The following is a 26917-nucleotide window of genomic DNA, read 5'->3' on the forward strand; positions in this document are numbered from 1 at the left end:
ATAATTCATCCTCTACAGACAGCCACTAAATGAAGAAAACCATGGAAACCATTCACAGAAAAACATCAACCTCCCCCCATGCACAAAAAAACAAATCACGCAAACGGCAACAAGAACATCAAATCCTCACCCACGGGCAAAAGACAAATAAATCACGCAAACAAGAAAGAATGAGCGAAAACACAGAATATAAAAACAGAAAATTGTAAGAGTCTAAACAAACTACAGCCCAATCGCCTCGATGATTTCAATCTTCCTCAGTGCTTCAATGGGTGAGAAACGGAGTCAATCATGGGCTCACTTCTTGTGTTTCTAAGCTTCTTGGCTCCCTGGCACCTCGAACCTTCTCGGAGACAGTAAAATGCCAAATTGCTCAATTGGCCCAAAACACACCTTCAAACAGTAGATCACAGGCTCCAACAGTACCAGAAACACATTTAAGAGAAAAAAAACATTAAAAATGTGAAAGAAATATTTTTGTGGACTGTCTGGAAGATCTTCACTGGTGCCATTGAATGCACAGTTAATGAATAAAGCATCCAGTAAGCACCTCGTTGATCTGTCAAGTTATTTATAAGGACCTGTGAACATATATTCCAAAGTCCTGGTATTCCTCCACTTTATACTTTGTTTTGTTTCTTGTCCTCTAATACATCCATCCACATTTCTCTTAATTTTCTGTATAAATGACGAGGCACTTCTATTTTGCTGCAGTCAAAAACAATTTACCTCAATGTCATCTGCAAGACAAATGCTTGAGTCATCTGCAAAACTTTTTTATAAAAATCATTCTACCAATATCAAATCTAAGTTTATTATCAGATGGACAAGTACATTTATGCACAGGTGTAATGAAAAATATCAATCCAAATCATTAATATATCCTATTTTTTGAAGACTGAATTGCCTTACTGTCACAAGAACATCCACAACGATTACCCTCGTTTCATGCAACTCAGCAAACTTCGGCTTCAATTTTCCACTACCTTGGATCCAATGAGTTTTTATTTCTTTGACATTTATTTAGGACCTCATTAAGACCTTTGTTAAAATCTACATAGATTATATTAAACAAGTATCCTCACTAAATGTTCTTAGCATCACTCAAAAGGTTCCTTCTCTAAGTAGCCATAATTTGCCCATAAAAAATTCATGCTAACAAGATTAATCTTCTAAATTAAAAGTTACACTGCCCCTCAGAATTGATTACAATAGTTTGTCCATCAGCAAAATTAAGTGGTCTGTAACTACTCTGTTTCTTCCTTCCTCTCTTTTAGGATAGCTGTACAACATAAGTGGCCCTCCAATCCTTAGCATTACTTCTTTGGTCAGGAAGAATTAAATAAAACCTGTCAGAATCTCAGCAATTTTCTCTCTTGCTTTTTTTAAAAAAACCAGTATGACATGTTCAGGCCTCGTGGTTTATCCACTTTCATTCAACCTAAACACCTTAACACTTCCTCTCCTGTTATGCTTAACCCATCCAATATTAAACACTTCTTCTTTGCATGACTGCATTATTCGCTATTAAGTTAAGAAAGTGACAAAGTACCGTACTCATTAAGAATCTATACAAATAGGTCATCTTTCTCATCCCCATAGGCTACAAGCTATTCTCTTGCTCCTTGTGTACATAGCAAATATCTTTGGATGTCAAAAAAAAGAAATTTACTCAGTATTTTTTTCACGTCTACTGTTTTCAGAATTTCAGCTTTATTTTCTCCCCTGTATCTTCTATACTCTTTCAGTTTAAGCTGATGCTATTTAAAATCCCAACATAGATTAGATAATCACTCACTTCTCTTATCTCATCCCACTATTGGCCTGGTCTTTTAGTGAGTTCCAAATATCCCACCCAATTCATAGGTGCTATTTTTCAAATGAAAAACTTCATTGAAGGCGAGTCTGTTAGATCCATGTTAAACATTTCATGACAATATAGATAAATTTACCTAAACATAGATTATTTTCATCTGGTCATCTAATTTTACTCAGGAAGTTACTTATTAGCTATTTGCAAGCATATGGAGTCAGAGTCACAGAAAAGTACAGCGCAGAAACAGACCCTTTGGCCCATCTAGTCCATGCTGAAACCCTTTAAACTGCCTACTCCCATCGACCTGCACCAAAACCAGGGCCTTCATACCCCTACCATCAACGTACTTATCCAAAAACTCTTAAATGTTGAAACTGAACTCACATGCACCACTTGTGCTGGCAGCTTGTTCCACACTCTCACAACCCTCTGAGTGAATAAGTTTCCCCTCATGATTCCCTTAAACTTTTCACCTTTCACACTTAACCCATGACCTCTGATTATAGTTCTACCCAATCTCAGTGGAAAAAGCCTGCTTGCATTTACTCTATCTATACCTCTCATAATTTTGTATATCTTTATCAAATCTCCTCTCAAACTTCTACATTCTAAGGAATAAAGTCCTAACCTATTAAATTTTTCCTTATAACTCAAGCCCTCCAGACCCAGCAATATCCTTGTAAATTTTCCTCTAAGTTTTCAAACTTATTTACATCTTTCCTGTAGGTAGGTGACCAAAACTGCACAGAATTCTCCAAATTAGGCCTCACCAATGTCTTACACTACTTCAACATAACATCCCACCTCCTATACTCAATACGCAAACACGAGGAAATCTGCAGATGCTGAAAATTCAAGCAACACACACAAAATGATTGTGGAACGCAGCAGGCCAGGCAGCATCTATAGGAAGAAGCACTGTCGACATTTCAGGCCGAGACCCTTCGTCAGGACTAACTGAAAGATAGTAAGAGATTTGAAAGTAGGAGGGGGAGGGGGAAATCCGAAATGATAGAGAAAGGCCGGAGGGGATGGGGTGAAGCCAAGAGCTGGAAAGGTGATTGGCAAAAGAGATACAGAGTTGGAGAAGGGAAAGGATCATGGGACAGGAGGCCTAGGGAGAAAGAAAGGGGGAGGGGAGCACCAGAGGGAGATGGAGAACAGGCAGAGTGATGGGCAGAGAGAGAACAAAAAGGGGAGGGGGAAAATAAATCAGGGATGGGGTAAGAAGGGGAGGAGGAGCATTAATGGAAGTTAGAGAAGTCAATGTTCATGCCATCAGTTTGGAAGCTACCCAGCCGGTATATAAGGTGTTGTTCCTTCAACCCGAGTGTGGCTTCATCTTGACAGTAGAGGAGGCCATGGATAGACATATCAGAATGGGAATAGGATGTGTAATTAAAATGTGTGGCTACCTGGGAGATGCTGTTTTCTCTGGCGGACAGAGCGCAGGTGTTCAGCGAAACAGTCTCCCAGTCTGCGTCAGGTCTCACCAATATATAAAAGGCCACACCGGGAGCACTGGATGCAGTATACCACACCAGCCAACTCACAGGTGAAGTGTTGCCTCACCTGGAAGGAATGTCTGGGGCCCTGAATGGTGGTGAGGGAGGAAGTGTAAGGGCAGGTGTAGCACTTGTTCTGCTTACAAGTGCCAGGAAGGAGATTGGTAGGAAGGGTTGGGGGGGACAAATGGACAAGGAAGTCGCGTAGGGAGCGATCCCTGCGGAAAGCAGAAAGGAGTGGGGGGGGGGGTGGAGGGAAAGGTGTGCCTGGTAGTGGGATCCCGTTGGAGGTGGCGAAAGTTACAGAGAATTAAACGTTGGACCCGGAGGCTGGTGGGGTGGTAGGTGAGGACAAGGGGAACCCTATCCCAGGTGGGGTGGCAGGAGGATGGGGTGAGGATGTCTAAGATTGGTCAGACATGGCCTACCATGCACAAAGCTATGCAAATCAGTCCAAATACTTATATATCTGCTTCTTTAGAATACCTTCCAACAACTTCCCCACTACTGATGTGCCGGAAATGGGAGAGATGTGTTTGAGAGCAGAGCTAATGGTGGAAGAAGGGAAGCCCCTTTGTGTAAAAAAGGAAGACATCTCCTTCGTTCTGAAATGAAAAGCCTCATTCTGAGAGCAGATGCAGCGAAGGCGGAGGAATTGCAAGAAGGGGATGGCATTTTTGCAAGAGACAGGGTGGGAAGAGGAATAGTCCAGGTAGCTGTGAGGTCTTCCTGTACACAATACTTTGATTTATGATGGCCAATGAGCCAAAAGCTTTCCTTATGACCCTATTTACTGGTGATGCCACTTTCAATGAATTACGGATTTGTATTCTCAGATCCCTTTCTTCTTCCACAATTCTTAGTGCCTTACAATTCACTGTGCAAGACCTACAAAGTCAGTTCTAGTTGGTTCTACTGAAGAGCAACACCGCACACTTATCTGCATTAAATTCCATCTGCCATTTTTCAGCCCATTTTCCCAGATGATCCAGATCCCTCTGCAAGCCATCATAGCTTTCCTCGCGGTCCACTACCCCCGAATCTTAGTGTCATCCGCAAATTTGCTTATCCAGTTAAACCACATTGTAATCTACATCAACGCTCTGGATGATAAACATGGGATGCAGCACTGATCCCTGCGGCACTCCACTAGTCACAGATCTCCAGTCAGAGAGGCAACCATTTACAACCACTCTCTGGCTTCTCCCACAAAACTGTCTAATCCAATTTACTACCTCATCTTGAATGTCGAGTGACTGAACTTTCTTGACCAATCTCCTATGCAGAACCTTGTCAAATCTTACTAAAATCTACGTAGACAATATCCACTGCCTTGCCTTCATCCTCTTTACTGGTAACTTCCACAAAAAAACACTAAGATTGGTTAGACATAGCCTACCATGCACAAAGCTATGCTGACTACCCTTAGTCAGTCCAAATACTTATAAACCCGCTTCTTTAGAATACCTTCCAATAACTTCCCCACTACTGATGTCAGACTCACCAGCCTATAATTTCCTGGCTTATGTTTACAGCCTTTCTTAAACAGTGGAAAATTGGTTATCTTCCAATCCTCTGGTACCTCTCCTGTTGCTAAGGATAATTTAAATACCTCGGCTAGGTAATTTCTGCACTTGCCTCCCCTAGTTTGCGAAGGAACATCTTGTCAGGCCCTGGGGATTTATCCACCCTAACTTGCCTCAGGACAGCAAACACCTCCTCCTCTGTACAGGGTCCATGAAATTGATGCAGCATTGTTTCACTTCTACAGACTCTGTGCCCATCTTCTGAGTAAATACAGAAGCAAAAAATGTATTTAAGATCTCCCCCATCTCTTTTAGCTCCACACATGGATTACCATTCTGATCTACTAGAGAACCAATTTTGTCCCTTACAATCCTTTTGCTCTTAACATATCTATAGAAGCCCTAGAATTCCCTTCACCTTGTCTGCCAAGGCAATCTCATGTCTTCCTTTAGCCCTCCTGATTTCTTTCTTAAGCGTTCTCTTGCATTTCTTATGCTCTATAAGCACCTCCTTTGTTCCTATCTTCCTATACCTGATATGCAGCTTTTTTTTTTCTTTCTTCACCAAGGCCTCAATATCTCTTGAAAACCAAGGTTCCCTACACTTGTTATCATTACCTTTTATTCTGACATGTTTTGTATTCTCAAGATTTCACTTTTGAAGGCCTCCCACTACCGAGTACACATTTGCCAGAAAACAGCCTGTCCCAATCCACGCTTGTCTGATCATTTCTGATACATCAGACCAGAATTATCTTCTGCATATTTACTTTGAAACTAATGACATCCACAATGCCTACTGTGCTATCCCATGCCCTCATTTCAGTAAGTCTGATCACCTGGCTGTACTTCTACTCCCCGAGTATAGGCAGAGACTGAAGACTGCAACACCAGTAGTGAGGACCAAGAAGGTATGGATAAAGGAAGCACATAAGTGCCTATAGGACTGCTTTGAATCGGTGGACTAGACTGTATTCATGGATTCATCTTCGAACCTGGATGAATATGCTGCAGTTGTTACTGTGTGGATGAGTGTGTGCCTACAAAGACTTACTGTACATTCCCAAACCAAAAGCTGTGGATGAACCAGGAGGTATGTTGTCTGCTGAAGGATAGATCTGTGGCATTCAATTCTGGCGCCCAGGCCTCCACCAGAAAACCAGGTATGATTGGCAGAAGGCTGTTTCAAGGGCGAAGAGACAATTTTGAATGAGGTTGGAGGCGACATCGGATGTATGACAACTCCGGCATGGTTTGCAAGACATTACTTCCTACAAAGCAAAACCCAATAGTATGAATGGCAGCGATGCTTCACTACCAGATGCACTCAACACCTTCTATGCCCGCATTGAAACAGAGAATATAATTACAGCTGTGAAGATCCCTGCTGCACCTGATGACCCTATGATCTCTGTCTCAGAGGCCGATGTTAGGCTGTCTTTAAAGATAGTGAACCCTCGCATGGCGGAAGGTCCCAATGGAGTACCTGGTAAGGCTCTGAAAACCTGTGCCAACCAACTAGCAGGAGTATTCAAGGCCATTTTCAACTTCTCACTGCCATGGGCGGAAGTTCCCACTTGCTTCAAAAACACAACAATTATACCAGTGCCTAAGGAGAATAATGTGAGCTGCCAATGATTATTGCCTGACAGCGCTCACATCTACAGTAAAGAAATATCTTGAGAGGTTGGTCATGACCAGACTGAGCTCCTGCCTCAGCAAGGACCTGGACCCATTGCAATTTGCCTATCACCAAAAAAGGTCAACGGCAGATGCAATTTCCATGGCTCTTCATACGGCTTTAACCACTTGGACAATACAAACACCATATCAGGATGCTGTTTATCAACTATAGCTCAGCATTTAATACCACCATTCCCACAATCCTGATTGAGAAGTTGCAGAACCTGGGCCTCTGTATCTCCCTCTGCAATTGGATTTTCGGCTTCCTAACTGGAAGACCAGAATCAGTGTGGATTGGTGATAACATCTCCTTGCTGACAATCAACACAGACACACCTCAGGGGTGTGTGCTTAGCCCCCTCCTCTACCCTCTATATATTCATTTCTGTGTGGCTAGGCATAACTCAAATACCATCTATAAATCTGTTGATGATACAACCATTGTTGGTAGAATCTCAGGTGGTGATGAGAGGGCGTACAGGAGCAAGATATGCCAACTAGTGGAGTGGTGTCACAGCAACAACCTAGCACTCAACATCAATAAAATGAAAGATAATGGACTTCCGGAAGAGTAAGATGAAGGCACACATACCAATCCTCATAGAGGGTTCAGAAATGGAGAGAGTGAACAGTTTCAAGCTCCTGGGTGTCAAGATCTCTAGACCTAACCTGGTCACAACATATCGATGCAGTTATAAAGGCGGCAATACAGTGGCTATACTTCATTAGGAGTTTGAAGAGATTTGGTATGTTAACAAATACACTCAAAAACTTCTATAGATGTACCGTGGAGAACATTCTGACAGGCTGCATCACTGCACAGGACTGAAAGAAGCTGCAGAGGGTTGTAAATTTAGTTGGCTCCGTCTTGGGTACTAGCCTACAAAGTACCCAGGACATCTTCAAGGAGCGGTGTCTCAGAAAGGCAGCATCCATTATTAAGGACCTCCAGCACCCAGGACATGCCCTTTTCTCACTGTTACCATCAGTTAGGAGATACAGAAGCCTGGAGGCACACACTCAGCAATTCAGGAACAGCTTCTTCCCCTCTGCCATCCGATTCCTAAATGGACATTGAACCTTGGACACTACCTCACTTTTTTTAATATATTATTTGTTTTTTTGCATGATTTTTAATCTAGTCAATATACGTATACTGTAATTGATTCACTTATTTTTTATTATATTATCTTTTTTTCCTTCTATATTATGTATTGCATTGAATTATTTCTAAGTTAACAAATTTCACGACACATACCAGTGATAATAAACCTGATTCTGATTATGATTACTGGATGCAAAGTGTTTCCCCACACAGACTTTTTCCCTGACTCATTCCCTAACAGCAGATTAAGAATCGCACCCTCTCGTTGGGACTTCTATGCAATGATTAAGGAAACTTTCCTGAACACATTGACAAACTCTATCCCATCTAGTCATTTTACAGTATAGGAATCCCAGTCAATATAAGTTAAAATCACCAGCTAACCCAATCTTATGTTTCTTGCAACAGTCTGCGATCTCGCTACAAAGCTGTTCCTCTAATTCCCGTGGACTGCTTGGTGGCCTGTCATATAGCGCCATTAACATGTTTATTTTTCAGTTCCGCCCATAACACTTCACTAGATAAGTTCTCCAGTCTATTCTGACTAGGCATTGCCGTGACATATTCCGAATAATAATGTCACCCCTCCTCCTGCTCTGTCACATCTAAAACAATGGAATGCCAGAGTATTGAGCTGCCAGCTCTGCCCCTCCTGCAACCAGTCTCACAAATGGCTACAATATCGTGGGTGTTGATCCGTGCCCTGAGCTCATCTGCCTTTCTTTATATTTCAATACTTCTTGCATTGAAATATACGTGGCTCAGGACACTAGTCACACCATGCTCAACCTTTTGATTCCTGACTTTGTCTGAGATCTTATCAACAGTTGTCTCCAAAACCTCTGCACTAACTGTTCTGACACCCTGGTTCCCATTCCCCTGTAACTCTTGTTTAAACTCTACCATGCAGCACTAGCAAACCTTCTCGCTAGGATTTCAGTCCCCTTCCAGTTCAAGTGCACACCATCTCTTCTGTGCAGGTCCCATCTTCCTTGGAATCAATGATTCTGTGCAGGTCCCAATGATCCAAAACACTTGCACTCCCACACCAACTCCTTAGCCATATGTTGAACTGTATTATCTATTTCTGGCCTCTCTAGCATGTGGCATGGGTAGCAATTCTGAGATCACAACCCTGGAAGTCCTGCCCTTTAACTTAGTACCTAAATCCTTAAATTCTCTTTGCAGAACCTTGTCACTCTTCCTACCTATCTCATTGGTACCTACATGGACCATGACCTCTGGATGTTCACCCTCCCACTTAAGATTGCTGATGACTCAAACAGAGATATCCCAGGCCCTGACACCCGGGAGGCAGTGTACCTCTGGGAATCTCATTCTTGTCCACAGAACCTCCTTCCTGTACCCCTAATTAATGAATCCCCTATCACTACCGCTTTCCTCTTCTCCCCATTCCCTTCTGAATCGCAGAGTCAGACAGTGTCAGAAACCTGACTGCAGTGACTTTCCTCTGCTAGGTCATCCCCTTCCAACAGTACCCAAAGTGATATATCTGTTGTTGAGTGGGATGGACACAGGGGTACTCTGCACTGGCTGTTTAACCCTTTTCTCCTTCCTGTCACCCAATTTCCGGTGCCCTGCACCTTCTATATGTCTTATCTATCACACCCTTAGCCCCACAAATTATCAAGAGTTCATCCAGTTCCAGCTTCATCTCCTAAATGCGGACTGTCAGAAGCTGCAGCTAGATGCACTTCTCACAGATGTAGTTGTCAGAGAAACTGGGTCTCCCTGCCCTCCAACATTCTGCAAGAAGAGCATTCCACTCTCCTTCCTGGCATCTCTACTGTTCAAACTGAGAAAATATAGAGAAGGGGGCGGGAACTCCACCAACAGCTTTTTTCTACCTTCTCTGACTAAAACCTCAAAATATAAAATAAAGTATATCTGCCATCAGATTTCTAAATATGTAGTCCATGGACACCACCTCACTATTCATCTTTTGCACTATTTATTTTGAATCTTATTATAACATATATTAATTATTTTATGTCTTACACTGTACTGCTGCCACAAAACAACAAATTTCACAACATACGTCTGATTGATTCTGATCGGATTTTGGTGATAGATTTTTGATTAGTAAGTGCCTCAAAGGGGAAAAGACAAGGTCAAGAGGGATAATAAATCAGACATGATGACTCGATGGGCTGAATGGCCAAATTTGTTCCTATGTCTTAAGCTCTAAACTTAGCAGACCTGTCATGGATATGAAACAATAGGACAAGATAAATACAATTTTTTAAAACATTTATTGCTCATTACACTATTCAAAATCCCCAACGCACTTTAGATAATACAAAAAAATCCACTGTTACATTGGCTCTGCAATGGTTTGGAACTTGCATATGTTATGTATACAGTATATGTTAGAAAAGTAAGTGTAGAAACACAAACATCATTTATTTAGCTGAAATTCAACTATAGTGCCAAATTATGATGCTTTCCAGGAAACATAACTGCTGTAAGCTTTAGACATTTCTCCAATACTAACATACACTTATAATACCTGGGATGCTGGAGGATGAAGCTGTGTGGCTGGTTGATCTACAGGATGAGTCACTTTGGAAGTAGATACACACTGATGTCCAGCATAATAATTACGAAGTTTCTTTGAGTGATTTTTACCCTAAAATAAACATTATTTATTAAATTATTTGGGGAGAGAGAGAACATATACATTTGCATGATATGATCATTATGCAGTTTTTTCAATATTTTTGGTAGTTTGACTAAGAAATACATAGTACTGCCTTTCTCAACTTTGCCCCCTTTTCATTGAGCTTTATGACCTATGATTACTGCTAGTTGTTTTCTCTGTTTATTCACAAACTGACATTCTCCCTAGTCAAAAAGTTATGAAGTCAAGGGAAGATCAATCATCTTTGGTCTTAACTGCTGATTCTAAATAGTAGTTAACACTATGTGTTGGACTTACAGCTCCAGAATTGCTAGCTTACTTCTGTTTCCAAAATTTTCTACTTAGATTTTTAAAAAGCAGTGTGCTTTGCTTACTGAAAAATGTGAATGTGGTTTAATGTAAGTGGTATTTCAGTTTGTCAATTTGCTGTGCAGCATAATGAGTGATCCTTACATGAAAGCTATTTGACCACCTTTGTGTGGATTCAAACAGATGCCCTCAATACTTGCATTTTATATTTACTTCTCTGGGGCTATTGGCTATCTAAAAACAAATTCATGTATTTCTGGTTGCTCTCCTTTTTTTTAAGAAAAGAAAATCCTATCTCCTTCCCCTCACTAACCCACTCTCTGCCATTCCCTTGTCTTCTTCACACCTTTCTGTTCCCCTCTGATTTCTTCCCCTTATTCCTTTCTCCCACTCCTCTGATCTTCTTCCTTTCATTTTCTCTGTCCTTCAATATGCTCTACTCCTCCCAATTGCTCAATATAATACCATTTGAACAACAGTGTGCATGTCTGGGCTCACAGGCAAGCACACGTCAGATAGCAGCAGGAGTGGAAATCAAGGGACAAACTAAATAAAGTTTACAAAAATTGAACTAGGCTCATTAACTTTCTAACAATAATTCAAGTCACCTTTTGTAGTAATTACCTCCTCAGTACATAGGGTGTGTTCCCAATACTGGGAAGAGCAATCTGGCAGAAATTTTTTGATTTTATTCATATAATTGCACATGTACAATCACTAAGGTCTGGTATTCTATTCATTCTTTAACAATGGTCACAGCTGTTAGTGTCATCAATTTTACATCTGAATCTAGCCTAATATACAAAGTATTATGAAAATAAAAGCAAAGTGTTTGTTTTTAAAATGATAATTGTTTAATAATTATACCCTCATCTTATTTCACCTGAAAGCAAGAAAACAAAATCACCCCTGGCTATTTCCATAGTTCAATAGAGTATAAATATATTCACAGATGCACATTCAGTTCATTGTTGGCCTACTTACCTGGTAATGTGCCTGTGCTTGCTGAGTTGAATTGAGAGACACATTGCACAGTTTACAATGTAGTGGTCTACAGAGATCTGCTAAAACAGGATCTTGGTCTGCATCAAAAGATGGTGTTTTTTCTTGTGATAATAGATCATTCTCTGACTGAGATGGTTTAAACATCTTTGTAGGTAACAATTGTGAGGATGGTGGCATCATTGCAGGCGAGATTGACTGAAGGTTCTGGGATCGCTTTGAAAGCAGAGGCTGGATAGTAAAAGGCTGCAGTGTCTGGGACAAAGTTGTATGCTGATATGACTGTTGACACATTGGAGATTCAAAGGCAGACTCTATCTTTGTGTCTTGGGCTGAACAAAAGAATAAAATTAAATACCTGCATTATATGTTTGCACGTACTTCCTATCTGCACCACTCAAGTTACTGCGGTTTTCATTGGTTTTATACTTTGATAATTTCCTCTGCAATCTCTAAATTACCATAACTTCATACACATATTGCATAATCACCAATTATTCTACAGTCACTTTCTGACTGCATTAGTTTAGTAACATTCTTCACTTTCTAAAGTTAAATCTAATTAAGCTAATTCAAAAGCAAAATTCTTCAGATGCTGGAGATCTCAAATACATACAAATAATGCAAGAATAACCTCAGTACAGGTATTGAGAAACTGATTAAACATTCAGGTTATAAACCTGAAGCACAGGGTAGAATACACTTACTGCCCACACTCAGCCTGAGGGCTACTCCTGTAGCTGCACTAATTACTTGTGGTCCTGTAGCTCCAGACTACCCTAATGGATCACTGCTGTTAAAAAAAATTCTGAACTATATTTAAATGCCTCCAGCATCAATGATTGTTCAAATGGATTCAATTCTCTTCAGTCTCTCCTGCTATAGCATTGCAAAACCCCACTTCTTAAAGTATAGCACAAGTTCATGTTAGTTTACGACTGACAGACGCCAATACCAGAGTTCAAAATTATATTGTTACAGTTGAAGATTTCCAGGCCAAATTATCCATTGACCAAATCGCACCTAAAATAAGAATGCTTCTGCATTCAGAATTGTGATTGAAAAAATCACGTGTTTCTGGAAGTTGTCTAGTTTTTTGAGCAAAACTGGATTCAGCTGTGCAAATGCAAGTATTTTAAAATTTCTATTTAAAGCATATTACATAAAGCACAATATGACATACAATTGCCATTTAGCAAATACACTGGGAATACAAAGAAAGCAATGTTGCAGACTAACAAAAGTATTAATCATTCAAATACAGTGGCTTCTGGTTAATTGGCCCATTGGTTAATCGGAGGAACTGCTTATTTGGGACAACTCTCAGAAAAACAAAAACTAATTGAGAAAATAGCCATTATTCCCTTTGCCTCTTAATTGGGACAGGATAACCAACTAGCATCAGTCAAATGCAGTTGTGTGGCCATTAAGAACAAAGAACAATACAGCACAGTACAGGCCATTCAGCCCACAATGTTGTGCCGACCCTTAAACCCTGCCACCCCATATAACCCTCCACCTTAAATTTCTCCATATACCTGTCTAGTAGTCTCTTAAATTTCACTAGTGTATCTGCCTCCACCACTGACTCAGGCAGTGCATTCCACACAACAACCAATCTCTGAGTAAAAAAACCTTCCTCTAATATCCCCCTTGAACTTTCCTCCCCTTACCTTAAAGCCATGTCCTCTTGTATTGAGCAATGGTGCCCTGGGGAAGAGGTGCTGGCTGTCCGCTCTATCTATTCCTCTTAATAACTTGTATACCTCTATCATGTCTCCTCTCATCCTCCTCTCCAGAGATTAAAGCCCTAGCTCCCTCACCACACTGTGCTTGGAGAGAACAGTTTTTAAAATAGTGCAAGTTGAGTGAGTTCATGTTCAAAAAGTAGTAGTTTTTGTCACTGATAGTTGATAAGACAATTCAGAACTATTTTGCTCACTGGAGTTTCAACCATTCAGCTTGGTGATGCCAAAAACAGCCAGGAGTGAAGATGAAATAAATTTCACTACTTCAACATGTTAAGAACATGAGGAATTTGAAGATGTTGATAATCATCTTGAATGTTACAATGAAAATTAGGATTTGGAGGATGCAATTGCCGAAAGCTTTGTATATCTGCACTAGGAGTCTGCACAAATTTTGTTCATTTACAGTCAACCAAAAGAACACAGCAATGTACACTGAATGAATTCCTCCATCAATAACTATTAGGAACTAATACAGTTTTATAGTACTATAGCAGTATTGTGAAGTCAGCTCCAGCAGACTGAGTGGATGAAATCTACAGAGAGATCCAACAACTAGGAAGGTAGTTCTGCAATGCACAATGTGCATGACAAGGCACAGACAAAGTCACTGCAACCAAGGAAGGCCCCAATTGTGACACCACTCATACCACTGGACCTGGTCCTCTGAGATCGAGTGGAACTGCTCCAGTGCAATGGCTTTTCCACTTTAAAAACTTTCCTGTGTAAGATTCCTGTCATCGTCAGATGAAACAATCATCACCACCACATTGGTAGTGCTCTCTAATTTATCGGTATTTCATTTAAAAACATTATTTATTTATTTATTTGTTGAGGTGCAGCATGGGATAGGCCCTTCTGGCCCTTCGAGTTGCGCTGCCCAGCAATCCCCCGATTTAATCCTAGCCTAATCACAGGACAACTTACCTACAAACTAGTGTATCTTTGGACTGTGGGAGGAAACTGGAACACCCAAAGAAAACCCATGCAGTCATAGGGAGAATGTATAAACTCCTTACAGGCAGCAGCGGGAGTAATTTGGTACCCAGTTAAATGGTCATTTTAATTTTTTAAAAATACCTTTTTAACTATTTCCATAGAACTTCAGTCAATTGGGCCAAAATATACTGGCTTGATGTGCCCCTGTTAACCAGAATATGCCATACATTTATATTTCTAATGCACCTTACTCCTAAGATAATTAGTCTAGAGATCCTACAATGTAACCAAATTAAGTATTCCTAGTAACCACTAAAGTTTTGAATGTTTTTGTCCACTGGATGCCTTGTTCATTCACAAACAATATTCACCATCTTCACTACAAAACTATATTGAAGATTCTGCTCTAGAGTATTATTTCCATCATAGTGCACCTTCTCCTCCACTCAAGACTTTTGCAACTAAACAGATATCGAAAGGAGCATTTATGAATCAGAATACCCTCTCTATTTACAATCATCTTGCCTAATGAAACTTATTGTTACAACTTATAAATGAGAAAAATCATGTAAATAAAAAGGAAAAGGTGGGAAAGATCCATAAGACTCAGAGGTTCTAAAAAGATGGAGTGAGTTTTAATAACTTACAGTATCACCCTTGTCAAACTTACTTACATATCTCAATCAAGGCCAAGCCATATCCTATCTTTAATGTTGTTTTCCCTCCTATGTTATTAAAATGGTATTCTTGATGCAGCACTGCGAGAACTTCTGTGATTGCCACAAGATGTGGCAATTCTTACACTCAATGCTATGGGCTATGAAAGCAAGCATGCCAAAGGCCTTGTTCAAGACCTTATACACTTGTATTGCCACTTTTAACATGTGAACTTGCACCCGCTAGGACTCCTGTACATCAATGCCCTCAATTCATTTACCATTTAGAAACCGAAAACCTACAACACGATACAGACCCTTCGGCCCACAAAGTTGTGCCGAACATGTCCCTACCTTAGAAATTACTAGGGTTATCCATAGCCCTCTATCATTCTAAGCTCCATGTACCTATCCAAAAGTCTCTTAAAAGACTATCATATCCGCCTCCACCACCATTGCCAGCAGCCCATTCCACGCACTCACCACTCTCTGCGTAAAAAAACTTACCCCTGACATCTCCTCTGTACCTACTCCCAAGCACCTTACACCCATGCCCTCTTGAAGCAGCCATTTCAGCCCTGGGAAAAAGTCTGACTATCCACACGATCAATGCCTCTCATTATCTTATACACCTCTATCTGGTCACCTCTCATCCTCCGTCGCTCCAAGGAGAAAAGGCCAAGTTCACTCAACCTGTTTTCATAAGGCATGCTCCCCAATCCAGGCAACATCTTTGTAAATCTCCTCTGCATCCTTTCAATGGTTTTCACATCCCTCCTGTAGTGAGGCGACCAGAACTGAGCACAGTATTCTAAGTGTGGTCTGACCAGGGTCCTATACAGCTGCAACATTACCTCTCAGCTCCTAAATTCAATTCCACGATTGATGAAAGCCAATACACTGTATGCCTTCTTAACCACAGAGTCAACCTGTATAGCTACTTTGAGTGTACTAGGGACTCGGACCCCAAGATCCCTCTGATCCTCCACACTGCCAAGAGTCTTACCATATACTATATTCTGCCATATTTGACCTACCAAAATGAACCACTTCACACTTATCTGGGTTGAACTCCATCTGCCACTTCTCAGCCCAGTTTTGCATCCTGTCAATGTCCCACTGTAACCTCTGACAGCCCTCCACACTATCCACAACACCCCCAACCTGTCAACAGCAAACTTGCTAACTCATCCCTCCACTTCCTCATCCAGATCATGTATAAATATCACGAAGAGTAAGGGTCTCAGAACAGATCCCGGAAGCACACCACTGGTCACTGCCCTCCATGCAGAACACGACCCGTCTACAACCACTCTTTGCCTTCTGTGGGCAAGCCAGTTCTGGATCCACAAAGCAATGTCCCCTTGGATCCCATGTTTCCTTACTTTCTCAATAAGCCTTGCATGGGGTACCTTATCAAATGCATTGCTAAAATCCATAGACACTACAACTACTGCTCTTCCTTTACCAATATGTTTAGGCACATCCTCAAAAAATTCAATCAGACTTGTAAGGCACGGCCTGCCTTTCACAAAGTCATGCTGACTATTCCTAATCATATTATACCTCTCCAAATGTTCATAAATCCTGCCTCCCAGGATCTTCTCCATTAACTTACCAACCACTGAAGTAAGACTCACTGGTCTACAATTTCCTGGGCTATCTCTACTCCCTTTCTTGAATAAGGGAACAACATCTATAACCCTCCAATCCTCTGGAACCTCTCCTGTCCCCATTGATGATGAAAAGATAATCGCCAGAGGCTCAGCAATCTCCTCCCTCGCCTCCCACACTAGCCTGGGGTACACCTCATCTGGTCCCGGCAACTTATCCAACTTGATGCTTTCCAATAGCTCCAGCACATCCTCTTTCTTGATATCTACATGCTCAAGCTTTTCAGTCCGCAGCAAGTCATCACTACAATCACCAAGATCCTTTTCCATAGTGAATACTAAAGTATTCATTAAGTACCTCTGCTATTTCCTCCAGTTCCATACACACTTACCCACTGTCATACTTAATAGGTCCTATTCTTTCATGTCTTATCCTCTTGCTCTTCACATACTTGTAGAATGCTTGAGGTTTTCCTTAATCCTGCCTGCCAAGGCCTTCTCATGGCTCCTTCTGACTCTCCTAATTTCATTCTTAAGCTCCTTCCTGTTAGCTTTATAATCTTCTAGATCTCTAACATTACCTAGCTCTCCGAACCTTTCGTAAGCTTTTCTTTTTGACGAGATTTACTACAGCCTTTGTACACCACGATTCCAGTACCCTACCATAACTTCCTTGCCTCATTGGAATGTACCTATGCAGAACTCCACACAAATATCTCCTGAACATTTGCCACATTTTTTCTGTACCTTTCCCTGAGAACATCTGTGTCCAATTTAAGTTTCCAAGTTCCTGCCTGATCGCCTCATAATTCCCCTTATTCCAGTTAAAAAATTTTCTATCTTGTCTGTTCCTATCTCCCTCCAATGCTGTTGCAAAAGGAGATAGAATTATGATCACTATCTCCAAAATGCTCTCCCACTGAGAGATCTGACACCTGACCAGGTTCATTCCCCAATACAAGATCAAGTACAGCCTCTCCTCTTGTAGGCTTATCTACATAATGTGTCAAGAAACCTTCCTGAACACACCTAACAAATTCCACCCCATCTAAATCCTTGCTCTTGGGAGATGCCAATTGATATTTGGGAAATTAAATCTCCCACCTCTACAACTCTGTTATTATTACACCTTTCCAGGATCTGTTTCCCTATCTGCTCCTCGATATCCATATTGGGCGGCCTATAAAAAAACACCCAGTAGAGTTATTGACCCCTTCCTGTTCCTAACCTCCACCCACAGAGACACCGTTGACATCCACCTTTTCTGCAGCCGTGACACTATCTGATTAACAGCCACACCCCCAGCTCTTTTGCCTCCCTCCCTGTCCTTTCTGAAACATCTAAACCCCAACACTTGAAGTAACCATTCCTGTCCCTGAGCCATCCAAGTCTCTGTAATGGCCACCACATCATAGCTCCAAGTACTGATCCACGCTCTCTCATCCGCCTTGTTCACAATACTCTGAGTTAAAATAGACACATCTCAAAACGTCGGTCTGAGTACTTCCCTTCTCTATCACCTGCCTATCCTCCCTCACACACCGTCTCCAAGCTTCCCAAGTCTCTTCAGTTCAGTTCCCACCCCCAACAATTCTAGTTTAAACTCTCCCTGTAGCAAACCTCCCCGCCAGGACATTGGTCCCCTGGGATTCAAGTACAACCCGTCCTTTTTGTACAGGTCACACCTGCCCCAAAAAAGGTCCCAATGATCCAGAAATCTGAATCCCTACATATCCTACCAGAATTTGCATTTCCAAAGTGAACTAACTCACACATTTGTATGGATTAAACACTACCATTCAAACAAACTGTGTGTGTTAAAAATGCTCATATGGCCTTTGTAAATTACAAACAGCAAGGATCCTAGCGCTAATCCCAATCACTATCACATGCACCACAACCTTCCACGTCTAATGATTCTAGTGCCTGGACTAAAAATATTCCAGCCTATTCATTATCTTCTCATAACTATAGTACTTCATTCCAGGCAATATCCTGGTGAACCTCTTCTGCATTCTTTCCATTATTGCCATATCACACTCAATCCCTAAATGTCCCTAGTGGAAGAACATGCCCATAGATTATTTCTATACACTACTAAGGCAACAAGGTACTGATCTATCATATCAGACAACACACCCCAGGCTGCAAACATCCCCTGGGAAAAAAACCTCCCAACCCAAACTTCTCACCTCTGTCATGAAAATGTCTTTACTCTATCCACAAGCCTCATCTGTATACTTTTATCAGACCCCTCTCAGCTTCCACTGATCCAAGCAAAACAAACAACACCCACCAACCAATGCCACAACTAAGATTTATCCATCTCAAGAAACATTCGCAAATCTCCTCCACAACTGCCTTCATTTTAACTATGCCCCTCCCTACATCTCATAAAGATGTACCATGGCCTCCCCTCCCCAAACACCTTTGGATTAAGGCAAGAATGCCCTCTGTATCACACCACCCATTGAGTTGTCACGCTCAGAGATCCAGAGAACTTCCCCAAGGTCACCCTGCTCCTCAACACACCCGAGAGCCCCACAATTAATTAAATAGATCCCTTCCTAGTTTACAATTCATGAAAGGATATGTATTTCTTTTATTACTGTAAAATCTAATTCAGCAATGAAATGTTACAAGAGATCTTACTGAACTTGGACCTCTGATAAACAATAAGCCTAAGAGCTTTTACTTCTGGGAGATATGCTTACAAGACCTATGCCAAAATATTAATCTCGGACTGCCATAACTGATCACATACTAGTCCTGTAGAAAATCTGTTGAGCCATGGAAAACTCAATTATGCACTTCCTTTTATCAATCCACCACACAGAGAAGGCAACTTTGGAAATTCTACTAATAGAAATGTAGAAAATTTTGTGTTTAAGGCAAGTTCAATATTGGCATTCCATCCCGCCCTAACTGGATAATTCAGCTAATTCTTACATCAATTAATATTTGAAATCTGACCAAATTAGGATTTGATTCCACAGCTGACACATGGGCATACTATTCTCTATTTTTGATATGGGATTTCTTTATGACTTGCTGAACTGTTTCTATATCTGTAACCACAAATTGAAAATATTAAATTATTCCATGCATCACTGATTTAATCTTACTTCCTCATTTGCTAGAGAACTGTGACAAAAGGTACAAACCAAGTAAAAAAAAAAGGAAACAATTTTGTAGGTTGTTTCTGAAAGTTACTTACCACTCCAAACTTTCCATCTGATTCAACTTATAAATAAATGAATATTGAAGTGTGTATTTCCCAATCTAGTGAAACCCCTTTTTACTGGCTGTCTTTAGAGATGCGGCTCATTAGCCCCTCGCTAACAGCCACCGGACTCAGTGGAGAGAAAACCACCTTTCTCAGACTTTCTAGGGTAGATATGACTTGGGTCCCACAAAAATCATGAAGTTCGGATGTCTCACCCACCCAAACGCCAGTTTGTGTGAATACTGTGTGATTTACTGCCCCATGCAATTGCCTGTCCGCTAGAAATAACAGTTCGTACACCTTATACAATCATAAAGAATGTATATTTATGAATGTTAATTGTACCAAAGAGTTATTAAATAAAAGAAAGTAAAAACAAAAATCACCCATTATAATTATAATTGAACAGTCAAATATGCACAGGTTGAAGCTTAAACCTTCAATGTGTCACATGTACTCACAGTGTCAACTCATATTCATCGATTCCCGGTCGAATTCCCCCGTTGGGCTCCATCGGATTGAATCCTCCAGCCCGTTCTCTTAAGCTTCTTCCCTCTCCATATCCCACCGAAAAAGACATTGACCCATCTCAGTTTTCATCACAAAACCTCTCCTCCAGTGTTCTCTAGAACCTTCTCCCAGTTCCACCCTCCTGATTGGATAAGGCAACAATCCTAAGGATCCTTTATCTTTAACAGTAACCCAAACATGCTGTTTTTTTTGTAATTTATTTTTTCTTATTGAAGTTCATCATCAAACAAACATTTCCATAAGATGTATTTCAGACATTGTACATATATATCATATAATCATATATATCACAAATCTCCACAAAGTATTTATCTGAGGTATACACTTATAGAAAAGAGTGGAAAGAAAAAACAAGCAAAAGGAAAGAACGATGTACAAGTAGGGAGTGGTTTTTTTTACAACAGGTTCATTGATTTGTGAGAATAAAATCAGGCCTATGAGGCATTATGTAGTTAAACCATTTTTCCCAGTATGAATCAAATTGTTCCAGCTTATGATTAACAGATGCTGTTATCTTCTCCATTTTGTAAATGTCCATTATAATTTCCATCCATGTATTTAAAGTTGGGCTCTCCTGTGATAACCATTTCCTAGTAAGAGTCTTTTTACCAGCCACCAACAATATATTCATTAAATATTTATCTCTTTTCAACCTTTCTTGAGGTATATATCCAAAATATATGGTCTTACTCTCTAAGGGTATTTCACATTTAAAGATGTCTTGTAGGGCATTGTGTATCCCACTCCAATAGTCTTTGATAACAGGGCAGTCCTAAAAAATATGATAATGATTTGCATTTTGATTTCCACAATTTCTCCAGCAAACAGGGAAGTTACTATCTAAAGAAAATTATTACCTGAAATACACTACAAGCTTAGTTACAATATCTTTATCAGGGCATTACATTTGCCCCCCACAAAATAGTCATATCTCCATGACCTTGAAATTTATCAACCCATCATTAATAATGGTTTTCAAAGGAATTTTGTGATGTCAGGATCTCCAATCCATTGTAAATGGTAGGGACATATCTCACTGGAAGATAGGCGCAACACTCTGTTCCCCTGATGCAATATAGACCAGCCTATCTGGGGGTTTCCTAACTCTATGAGACCTCCTTATGCCATTATCTACATCTTCAGTCTCAGACACTCCTTGGGATCTTTCCTGTCTACTTTAAGAAGCCTCCCTCTGTCCATGACTCGTGCCTTCCAGCAACTCAGGTCCCCGTCACTTGACTAAGCTCAGCTTCATCCTCAAATACTTTGGAACCCAGTTTCCTTTCACTATCCAGCCAAAAGCCCGCCTGTCCACTGCTAGTCACCCCCACTACATCAGCATCGGCCTGGGGAGGTTCGGGAATCTTCATCAATTATTGGGGAGTTTGCATAAGGTAGCATATACCACACCCCATTTCCTCATCCTCTAAGTCTGTACAACATTCAATGTTAGGTCATCTTCAGGTTTCTCCACTGACTGTCTTTCTGCTCACCCATGTCACTGCAATATTATCCTAACAGGTGTAGGGTCCACTTCAGGCTCTGGGTCAACATGTACCTCTTGTCCAAGAGGCAAAAGGTGGTTTCGATGGAGAACCCTGATGGGTTCATTCCCGCCTTCTGGCTTCACCCGAAAAACTGGCGCATGCGACATCTGAATTTCCACTATATAAGGCATAGCCACCTGGCAATCAGCCAACTTATGCTTCCCTGGTGGCCTCAAGTTCCTTATGAGAACTCTGTCTTTAGGCACCAGTTGGGAAAACCTAATCTTTTGATCATATCTCCTCTTGTTTTCTTGATTCTGCTTGGTAGTGGAAACCTCTGCTATTTCATAAGCCTTTTGCAATTCCCTCATGTCAGACTCATAATTAAGATAGATCTTCTGTGGCAAGTCTTCTCCACCAGTCCCAAAACAAGAGGTCTGCAGCAATCTTGCTTTGTGCCCAAACATCAATTAATATGGCGAGTATCCAGTAGCTTAATTTTGTGTACAGTTGTAGCAGTGGCCAGATGCCCAATATGCTGACTCCATTTGTTCTTCTTGCTGATAACGAGGGTTTCAATCATGTCTAGCAATGTCTGGTTGAACCTCTTGGACTGGGAAATCACCCTGAGGGTGATAAGACTCGTCCATGACTTCTCGACTCCAAGCATGCTCAGTAACTCATGTATGAGCCTGCTCACAAAATCCCTTCCCTAATTGCTAATTATCCATCTGGGAAGGCCATAATGAATGAAATACTTTTCCCATAACACTCTGGCCATGGTGGATACCCTCTGATCCTTTGTAAGGAAGGCTTGAACATATCTGGTGTAGTGATTAGTAATAACTAAAACATTTGCCACGTTGCTGAAATCAGGCTCTATGGAGAAGAAATCCATACATACCAGATCAAGTGACCCCGCACTCTGCAAATGGGAAAAAGGAGTGGCTGTCGTAGGCAGTGTCTTCCTTCGAATACACTGAATGCATCACTTAGCCCACTTCTACCTCAGGCTTCATTCAGGGCCTGTAGAACTGATCATCGATCTCGTCAAACCACAAATGACTTGAATCATCATGAGGTGACTTCAACACAATTCTCCAATGTTTCTCGGGTGAAACCAACTGGGAACGCCAAGGCCTGTCTGGAGGATGACGTGATCCAGCACAGAACCTGGTTCTTCAAGTCCAGTTCATTCCATTCTCTTAGCAGAAGAAGTATGGCAGGCTGTTTCATCTTTACAACTTGGGCCATATACCCTTTTGCAACAGCTGATCAAATGAAACCCATCCAAGGTTCATCTCGCTGAGCAGCGGCCACTTCCCCAGGACTCAATGTAGGCAACTACATTGTATTCAAAGCAGTCAACTTGCAGTAAGCCTGTGGAATGGTGCAACCAGAAGCTCCCAAATGATCCACAGCTCTATCCTGCCCAGGCCTTGCCTCTGATTTCTCTGTAGCAGAAAATTGGCAAATTGTTTTAACTCCAGATGCAGGAACACTCTCACACTCTCTGTCTATTTCTAACCCTTTATGCACGTGGGACAATACATCCACATCAACATTCTGGCTCCCTGACTGTTACTTCAGGCTGAAATCATAGGTGGACAGTGCTGATATCCAGAGTTTCAATGATAGCCTGTGGCAGAAGTCAGAGGTCAAGATACAAGTCAAATATATATATATATGCTTGCCTGAACCTGACAGATCCCTCTCAACTAGCATTTGTATGTAATACACGCCGCAGTTGGGGGTTTGCAAAAAGCAAAAGTGGGTGCTTTCGTCAGCAGCTCCTTCTGCAACTGAAAGGACTCTTCACATTTTGCATTCTATCTCTCTCCAAAAGGCTCCAAAGGGCCAAGATAAACTTTACCATCTTCTCCTTTCATCCTCCTCCCTTTCTTCCCAAGGAAGGATAACCGCACAGTATCTGATTCAAATGGTGACTCACTTTGGTGTAATCCTTCACAAACCTCCAATAATACTCCCAGAAACCAAGGAATGAGCCTCGAGCACACACATTCTTGGGCCTTCGCCATGTAGTCACTACCTCTATCTTTGACAGATCCATAGATACTCCATACAATGAGATGGTGTGCCCAATGCAGTTGACAGACATCTTGCAGAACTGACACTTGTCCAGTGACAGTTTTAACCCTTCAGCTTTCAGGTGGCCTAAGACCTTCAATAGGCTCATCTCTTGCTCTTCCAGGGTAGACCCAAACTATGAGATCATCCAGGTACACCAGCACTTCAAGCAAATTCATATCCCCAGTCTTCTCCATGACATGCTGTAAAGTAACTGGGGCATCCTTTCAAACTGAAAGAATTCAAGTCAACATATGAATGCTATCTTCTCTTTGTCAGTCTCACTCATAGGTGTCTGATAATACTCACTCCTTAGGTCCAGCACTCTGAACTATTTCGCTCTACTCAGGCAGGCCAGAACATCCTCGATCCACAGAACAGTCTACAGGTCAGGGAGTGTGCATCGGTTCAATGCCCAACAGTCAATACACATTTGTACCTTCCCATTCTTCTTTCTCACCACCACTATGGGGGCTCCTGGACTCAGTGATAATCCCAGCTTCCTTCAGCTAAAGCAGATGCCGCCGAACATCCTCTACCTCTGCAAGTGCCAGTCGCTGAGACCTTTCTCCGAAAGGGGTGTCCTCTGTCACTCAGATGGTGCTACAAGTACTCTTGGAACAATCCACTTTAAACTTGTCAATAGAAAAGACATCTATAAACTTTAACATCTTCTTTGTCAGTTTCCTTTACCAAACTCCAGTTACCAGAGAGTCACCAAAGTTGAATGAATTAGCTGTCTACTTTCCCATTCCAGGAGATGGTCTCTCTCCTGCTTTTCTCACAGGAAAACTAGACATTACAGTCACCAGAAAAAGATGTACCATTGGCACTCCCTGCCTGTGGGTGACCTCCCTCTCTGAGGTGTTCCTGACAATCACTGTCATCCTGTTTACCTGTACAACTGACAGCTTCTGCAGTTCAGGCCTCGTGAATACTCCAGCAGGTAAGCACGATTCCTCTTCAGTCTTCTGGAGCATCCACCAGAAGGGTCTCAGCATCAGGCATTCCGGGAAATTTGGTGTTTCCCATCATTCGAGCTACTTCCCCAGGCTGTAATATGACAGGGTTGGACTGAGTGTACAACACAGTTCCTCGTTTGTGCTCATCCAGCCTAGGATGAGAGTGCACTTCTTCAAAAGCAGCTCTGAACACAGGGTGAATGGACCAGGTTTTCAGAAAGCTCTCTCCAACTTTCTCCTTGCAGGCTTCCATTAGCCTCCTCACAGTAGGAGTAATTGTTCCTACAAGAATTGAAGCTTCACCTTTCTCGACCAGGTCCAAACAAGGAAGACTAACGTATCAAGGACCTCAGCTACTCCCATATCTGCCTCCAAAAACTCCAGCTTCAACAACAAGTAACCATCATACAGGTAGTCATCAGTGCTAAGTGCCCAGAGCTCTAGGGCACTGAATGGCATCAATGGTAAATGCGTCAAATACCAGTTGTCAAAACAACATAACCCGATGACCTCTGTCAAGTATGGCTCTAGCATAATACCCTTGATCCATAGGGATACACTGGAGCATAGCCCCAGTAAACCTTCAGGAATAGGGTTTTGTACTTCAGTGTTTTCCTGGATACATTGATTGGAATGTGTTCCCCCCGAGATGCCAGACCATACCCTCTCCAGGTCTCTGCGAAATTTCCTGACTTTCCCTTCTGTTTAAGTAACCATTGGATCACTTTCCAAAGGTTTTCTCATCCTTCAGACTCCTGTCTGAAATATATCCTCTTCACCACAGTTGTAACAGACAATACCGTTCGCTCTCCTTTTCAATGGACCCCATTAAATAGCAGTCCTTTACTTAGTCAGTGGGTCTGACTCCTTATTGGCTTTGTCATGCTTGGTGACAGCACCCACCTATATAAACCAAGGTATCACAGCTCTAAAATCTTTCACAAAATTCTGTAAAACCCTCACCTGTGGGCCATCAGGGAGTCGTTTCAGTAACAGAGGCTACTACCAAGGATAGTGCTCTGCTGATGGAGACCTCCCACTCCTCCATCGTGTTTTCTTCCTCTCTTACTTCTCTGATCAGCTCAACAAACGAGGCAGGGGGGTGCATTTTGTGAGACATTTGGAGGCTTAAAGCAATCAGGTCACGTAACTGTACATCCTTCGCCACTTGGTCCATCCTTAAATGATTCACATCAGTGTGGTGAACTACATATACCTGTCTGGACATGCCCCCTGATGACTGCTCCTGTGGCTCCTCCCACAGACCCCTGTATAAAGGTGATGGAGGTCTGAGCCTGGCCTCTCAGTCTCCAGGATGTAGTATGGTGGTCACTCACTGCTCGTTCCTTCTTCCAGTCAATAAAAGCCGATACCTCGCTTTTACGTCTCAGAGTGTGTTATTGATGGTGCATCAATCAGCCAGTTGAATGGCTCTTTTACACCACAAACAAAGTAGTTGTCCCTCTAGCCGGAAATGTAGACAAAGTTTTTCTCCTTTCTCCTGAAACATGTTCCTAAACCCCGTCATAAGCTCCACCAGGCTTCCCGGAGTGCCAAAAATGCTTTCTAATGCTTGCATGCAGTCCATGGAAGTAGCAAGGGGATCTCTGCTATCCAGGACCTCACTACCTCAGCAGCCAGACGTTCTAAGACTCTCTACCAGTCACTCTCTTTTCATATTATCAGAGCACTACCACTCAACCAGCATCTGAGATGTCTGCTCCACCCAAATCTCATATCCTCCTCCCTCTCGGGGTGGGCTTCACTCCCGAGAACATTCTCAGCCTATGATCATTTAGATTCTCCACTGGTGCACTTTGCCATTTATCCTCCAGGGACATAATTGCCGATACCAATTCAGAATTTTCCCCCCTCACTGGAGGACTCGTTAGACCTACCACATCAGACAACTCCTTCTATTCACTCCGCAGAAACAGAGCAGCTATGGGAAACACAGCTTCTAATTCGGCTTCCTCACCCACATTCCCCTATTCTCTGAAAGTATGAATAGCCCATGGCCCCCCCTCTCCCAGGACCCCAAATGTCACCAGGCAGATCC

General features: G+C 41.8%; 1 protein-coding gene across 5 annotated transcripts in view; it reads right to left on the reverse strand.

Moving 5' to 3' along the window:
* zmat3 (zinc finger, matrin-type 3) overlaps positions 1-26917 on the reverse strand; it is a 93924-nt gene that overhangs the window by 38700 nt on the left and 28307 nt on the right. For 4 of the 5 annotated variants that reach the window (XM_073041114.1, XM_073041115.1, XM_073041116.1 and 1 more), the window contains 2 exons: positions 11591-11940; positions 10166-10285 (listed from right to left, as the gene is read on the reverse strand). In XM_073041114.1, the coding sequence (XP_072897215.1) occupies positions 10166-10285; positions 11591-11940 (470 nt within the window). Of the gene's footprint in view, positions 1-10165; positions 10286-11590; positions 11941-20251; positions 20443-26917 lie in introns of all 5 variants that reach the window. The other variant, XM_073041117.1, reaches the window with a different exon arrangement.

This window comes from Hemitrygon akajei, chromosome 3 (genome assembly GCF_048418815.1).
Source record: "Hemitrygon akajei chromosome 3, sHemAka1.3, whole genome shotgun sequence".
NCBI classification, from domain to species: Eukaryota; Metazoa; Chordata; class Chondrichthyes; order Myliobatiformes; family Dasyatidae; genus Hemitrygon; species Hemitrygon akajei.